The sequence below is a fragment of the Corvus brachyrhynchos genome, unplaced genomic scaffold (genome assembly GCF_000691975.1).
Source record: "Corvus brachyrhynchos isolate BGI_N302 unplaced genomic scaffold, ASM69197v1 scaffold381, whole genome shotgun sequence".
Lineage (NCBI taxonomy): Eukaryota > Metazoa > Chordata > Aves > Passeriformes > Corvidae > Corvus > Corvus brachyrhynchos.
The window spans coordinates 122372-128924 of record NW_008236219.1 but is presented as its reverse complement, the minus strand read 5'-3'; the positions used below and the strand labels follow the sequence as shown (position 1 = coordinate 128924).

General features: G+C 44.1%; 1 protein-coding gene across 1 annotated transcript; it reads left to right on the top strand.

Moving 5' to 3' along the window:
• Window positions 1-6: 6 nt before the first annotated feature.
• On the top strand, window positions 7-573 carry SOWAHA (sosondowah ankyrin repeat domain family member A; the record flags this gene model as incomplete). The annotated part of the gene is made up of 1 exon (XM_008643435.2): window positions 7-573. A coding segment is annotated over one exon (468 nt), but the record flags the coding sequence as incomplete, so codon positions are not given.
• Window positions 574-6553: the final 5980 nt, after the last annotated feature.

Sequence of the window (6553 nt, the reverse complement as noted above, 5' to 3'; positions counted from 1 at the left end):
ACGGCACTGCACTTGGCTGCCATACACGGCCAGGAGAAGATCATCACCATGCTCGTCTACAGCTACCATGCCAAGATTGACCTGAGGGACTACAGCGGGAAGAAGCCACACCAGTACTTAAAGGAAGGGGCATCCCTTACAATTAGGCGCTTGCTGGGGGACCCTAGCCTTTCCCAAAACATGGAGCACTCCATGCCCATCAAGAAGTCCACAAAGCTTGCGGCTTCAATCTTGAGCTCCACTAGCACTTTTCTGGGGGTCATATCTGATGACATGGCTTTCTACGATCTCACCAAAGGTTTAAGGAAGCCTTCCACTTTAAACAAGCTTCTAGCTGCCACTACGGGCCCAAGGAGGAAGCCAAAGACCAGAGGGGGCTTCCCTTCATATTCCTCACTCTCTGAGGTAACGGAGGAGGAGGAAGAGGTTGTCGTGAAACGCAGACCCGTTTCTGAGCTGTTCTTTGGCCACTAGCCTCCGCCTTACTGTGATCAAAATGGTTTAATAGCACAGCTGGTGTCTCAGCTTTCTCTTGCAGAAGCAGTTTGGATTTTTTCTCTCCACGTCTGTCTTTTTGGATGTTTAACTGAATCAGTGATAGGGTCTACATCCAAAGTCCACAGCATGAAGCCTGGCTCCATATGCCTGTGGAAAGGGAGCTGCCAAGAAGTGCTATCCATGCTGTATATACCATTGTGCTGATGTTATTGGTGGAGACCACAAACTATACTTACTGGTTGAAAAACTAAAACAACTTATGTGTGTGTAGACAGGTGAAAATGCCTGAGGTACAGCCTTCTTGATCTGTGTTCCTCAGCTGGAGAGCAGAAACAAGGTGAAGGATTGCATATTTTACACTGTGAACAGCAAGCTGGTAGCTGGCTATTTTAACAAGGCCTGTTATCTAGCAGGATTAAATTATCGGAGGAAAGATGCATAGTTTTCTATAATGTTTCTGATTATTTTGGTAGCAGAAGAAGGATATTTCTATTTACAAAAATTGCATACTTTTTCAAAACAGAGTTTCTCACTATCAGAAATACTAACATAACAATCTCAATTGTTGTCTGATGCATTTTATTAGATGAATTACTTAAAAGGATAGACCCTGACCTTCAGCACTCGAGTCACCGTGACTTGTCTACCTCAGTTTGAAAGCTGGCTAGTGATTTGTTTTTCTCTCTTCCTGAAAGACTTTTTGACCAGGTGGTACTTAACCACATGTCTTGATGATACTGTGAACATTTAAACTTTACTGTAGTTCAGTCAACTTAATCTGAATAAAAACCTTCTTGATATTTGATAGTGAAAAACTGAGCTGAAAAACTGGGAATTGGATCCATCAGAGTTTCTGAGTAGCCTACTGGAAACAAAGTTAGGCTTGTATGTCTGATTATTTTTGTTTAAAACTTGGCCTTTCATTTTGACCTATTTAAAATAAATATCTATAAACATTGGGCTTTATGTAATGTTAGGTGTTTCATGACAGAACCTCTGCATGACCTCTTGAAGCAGTGTTTATTTCAACAGTGTGAATCATTGACCTAAAACTAACTCTTCTTCTTTTATATGATAAACATAATTGTTCTATATATAGAACTACACGTAGCTCAAAAAGCATGGTAACTGCAGGTTAAATAATTTATTTGCAGTAAGATTATTATTTTTTTAATTACTGCTTGGTTAAAGTTAATGCAAAGAGGCAGAGCTATGAACAGAAACTGTCCAACTTCTGGGGCAAGTCTGCTAAACCAGCATGTTTTCTCTAAAACTGTGACTAGAAACCTGTATCATTGAGAGGTGCTGAAGGTGAGAGCAGTGCTGCAGTGGCTCTGTTTGGGTTTCTGCACTGAAACACTTGTTTGCATGCTTTGCCTTTCCTTCCAAGTCAGTGGCTTCAGGAATGTTTTCAGTTTTTCCGCCTTGCATTAAACCTAGTACTTGTAATTGGTTCTAATTGACTTGTCCCAAACACTCACAAGGAATGCTGTAGGACTGAAGATGGAGGCACTGCCCTCTTTACTTCAAAACACTCTCCCTGAAGTTCCTGGAGTTGGTGACATTCGTCGGGAGTGTAATCAGAGGTTGCAGCCAGGTCAGATCCAGTTCTAGGAAGAGACTGGATTATTCTGGATGGGTCTGCTTCTGTATTTAACTAATTAAGTTGTTAAGCAAAGGTTAATGATCAAGCACCTCATGATTTCTGTATCTGGAGTAGGGTTTAAAAAAATAAAGTCCAGTTTGCTCTCTAGCTGTTGGTGCGACCATTGACCAGCTTGATCCTTTGGAGCCTTGATTTGTGCTGCACTCTGTCAGCTTGCAGAGTTCCTGGAAAAAAAGGGCTCTGTTTTAAAATGTCTTTCCAAGTGTACTGACATAAACGACTTTTTAAAAAAAATATTTTAATAATTTAAAAAAAAAATTTCCTGAAACCATAGAAGTGTGTATGTGCATTCATGTTACCTCTGAGGCACTGACACTGCCTGGTGAAAGCATTCTGTTTCTGTGGGAATTGCAAACACTCCAGTTTGGCTTGGACTTACGGAGAAGTTTGTTCAATAATTATGGGTATAAGCTTGATACCTGTCCAAACACCATAGCTCTATGAACTTTAGTGCTCATTCAGAGTCAAGCCTACATGAGCCAGAGACAGGATTCAAGGATGGAGTGTTTTGTGTTTAAAAACCCCACCTGACTAACTTGGAGAGTGTGGTTGTGATTTCACCCCCGGGAAAGTAGGGAGAAGGTTTCATTGCTTCTCTATTGTTCTGTTAAAGAAGTCACAGCTGAGATAAGATTCATTGCAACATGTATTATCAAGGAAATTCTGCACTGCTCCTTCCTCAGAGGCATCGAAGCGATTAGCTGTTGTGATAGAAAAATGCCCAGCAGCAAGAGCCCTCTTCCAGTTTTCCCCAGGAAGTGCTGGAGGCTTGGCAGGATGGTGGTGACACAAAGATGGGGAGCTCACAAGGCCAGGTGCTGTGGGTGGGATGGGCCGGGCCAGGCTCTGCCAGCAAGTTTGTGCAGTGACTCAGCTCATTCCTCCTCCTTGTTGAGCCGATGAAGGAAAAGATAGTATTTAGGCAGGCTGGGATGAGTACACGCAGTTCCGTACAACTTCGGGTGCAGACAAATACTGAGAGGTATTGAGAATGCACTGCTGTCATCTTACAGATATATATAGTGCCTTTAGTTTGAAGTAAAACCAGTCCATCAGCCTGGCTGTGTTTTAGGTTCCAATGTTGCCCTTTAAACTGTGGGAAGGGACACTGTAGGGAATTTTGTGAGCATGAAAGCATTTTCCTGCAAGAGGTTAAAGCAGGACTGTTTTATGAATCCCTCAGCTTGACTGATTCTCCTTAATTCTCATTTTCAAGCCCAAATCTGGCTGAATATAGTAGGATTTTCACCTGAACGAGTGATAGCTGTGAAGTTTAGCCAGGATATTTTCACAGGAACAGCTGAGAGGAGGACTGGGCTCCCCTCAGCACACTGGCCCGGGGCAGGAGCTGTGCCATGGGCTAGGCATGCAGCCTTTGAGTCCCAGCCCAGAGCTGGGAGCTGCCTTAGGCACCATCAAAGTTAATAGCAGGAAAGGTAAAAACCAAAAAACCTGAGGACCCCTGGCTCTGCTCCTGCCCCCTGGAGAGGGCTTAGTGGTGGGGAAGGCTGGACAGGGAAGGCACAGATCAGGCACAGGAGCAGGACTCAGCAGCTCAGTGGTAATTTGCCTTGGTTACTAGCCTGCCCTCTCACCATGTCTCAGTTTTCCTGTTATAAAATGGAGATAATCACCTTGGTCACTTCTTTAAAGCACACAGTCAGTACTGATATGCAAACTGAAAGCAAGATAATGTTTTTAGACCTGTAGGCAGCATGAGCAGTGTCATTCCCCCACCCTGTGAATGTGCCTTCAGTGGACCACCTACACAAAACTAGCTCACATTTTAGTTCAGCAGCACTAGGGATCAGCACAGCTAATGTTTCCTTGACCCTGGCTCAGTCTGCCTGCTAAGGATAATTTGGTTTGTCTGTTCCTTGGCATGTTTTGTTCTGAGGAGTATCAGCTCAAAAACCTGCTATGAAGAGCTCTGCAAACAAACCTCAAACCATGATTCTGCGCAAAGGGACATACTTTGTCCTCCTGGATGTGGCTGTTTGAGCAGTGTGAGGCAGTGTGGTTGTGGTCAGGCTCACAGAGATTTTTGTCTGTCTTCATTCCCTTGTGAGTGCTGCACAGAAATGTGGACTATGAAAACCCAGGAAATGCCACTCCTGCACTGCATAGGAGTCTTAATGAGATTTCAGCTTCTTCACAAACCCACAGTCCAGTCGAAGAGTCACAGTAACTCCAGAAAATAAATGGGAGTTGCAGCCACCAGCTGGAGGTAGAGGAAGCATTTCTAGACAGTCCCTAATTCCCCACTGCTCATGTCTTGCTCCCTCTCTTCATGTTTCCAGCATGACCTAGGGATCAGCACAGTCAGTGTTTCCTTGACCCTGGCTCAGTCTGCCTGCTAAGGATAATTTGGTTTGTCTGTTCCTTGGCACGTTTTGTTCTGAGGAGTATTGGATATATTTGCCTCCCAATATGCATATTAATCTGAGTAAAATGGCAACATGGCAGTTTTTGCCCTTTCCAGTCGTTTGTACTGTTGTGGGACTCACCAAATTAAGAGGTTGTTAACAGGGACTTGGCCAGCATGTAGCACGGGCACAGTGTGGTGTTTGTTTGCTGCAGGGGGAGAGCAGGGACAGAGCAGGGCAACACAGATCAAAAACCCTGCATCCTAATGAAGAATATTTCTATTCCAGTTTTGAGGTTTATTTCAGTAATTTAAAAGACAAAGCAAGTCATTAAGCACATTGAGCCTTTACACTGTACGTGTAACCCTGAACCAGGCAAAATACTAGCTGTTAATATTAGCACAGCTTTAGTACATCTTCTTCCCTTTCTATGAAGAGAAAATAGAGATGTGCACAATAAAAATTATGCTGGCAATGTTAATCTTTCCCTTTCTCGGTAGAACTTCTGCTCTATGTTTGTCCAGGTAAAGCATTACTCCTTTTCTTCACCTGAAAGCGTGAGTTCCCAGCCAAACCCAGATCACAATTTCCCAAGAGGAAAATCATCCGTAAAGCATTACTCCTTTTCTTCACCTGAAAGCGTTGAGTTCCCAGCCAAACCCAGATCACCATTTCCCAAGAGGAAAATCATCCATATCTATCACATTGAGACCCTCCAGACAAGGTAAGAGACTCTAGCTGAGAAGCACAGCAAGCACTGTGGAGTCACAGCTGACGCAAACCTTCATTTCCACTGAATAGAACACAATACCCAAATGCACAAGCCCTTGATGTGAGGTCATGGTATTGGGGTGCCAGGCCCTCCCCTGTGTCCTCACCTACAGGCTCCTGCATGAGGCAGATGGTCACACCAATAAGATTCACCAGTATGGTCACAGTAACAAACTGCAGCAGTACAGACAGACTTTCTCACCATTATTTTTATGTTGTATTTTCTTCCGCCACTCTCCCATGGTAGTTTTCCTCTTTGCAACAAAGAACTACAGCTCCACTCCAGGCTGGGATCAGCTCTGGACCAGACCAGCTGAGAACCTCTCCAAGCAGCCACTGTGACATCGGGTGACACGATACTGACCCTGCACTCAGCAGGGAGCAGCTGAAGCTCAGATGGGGGTCCTGCAGGCACCAGCCATGCCAGCAGGAGCTGCCAGGGCAGGGATCTCTGGAGAGACTGTTTCACAAATGGTTCCCTTTTGACGTAGTTTGGGATGTTCTTGCTCTTCCACCATGGGCTGAGCCCATTAGAAAGACCTCTGGCTCTTTATGCACATTTTTAGAAATGTCTCTTATTCTCTAAATCAAGACTATCAGTGCAGTCCATAATTCTCTCTCTGTGGATTTATCTATGAGATGACTCAGCTTCCAGGCTCATGTGGTATTTTAGAATCTCTGATAACCTTTAATGCCTCTCTTCATTTAGCAGTGAAATTCAAGTGCTGCTTCTTGAGAGCCTTTTGTGAATCCCAGAGGTTGCATGATTCCTACAGGCTGATTATTCTTTAATGTCTATGTGGGCTCCCTCCAGGCACAGAAGATTAGCTTTGCAATGCTGCTCTGAGTTTATTTTTAAAAATTTATTCAGATGGTTGCCATGAATTCTCAAAGCAGGGAGAACACCCTTCTACTTATTAAATGCAGCTCTCACAAGCACGAAGTAGATATTTTTGCAGAGTACATTTGCATTAACTCCTGCAGCCCTCTGTTCCTTAATTAGTTCCACATGCAAAAGTCCCCCACCATAACGCCCCAGTGAAGAAAATGAGGCTGGGGTTTAAAACAAAATAATTAAAATCCTTCAATTTAGTTCCTAAGATGCTGAAACAGCAGCTCCTGGTCCAGCAGTGACTCCCACACATCACAGTGAGTGTTAAATGGTTCTAAACAAGCCACTGTGTCTAAAAATCTCTCAGTTGCTGCCAGGACACTGTCAGACAGGCAGGACGTGGTGCCGCTGCCACTGACC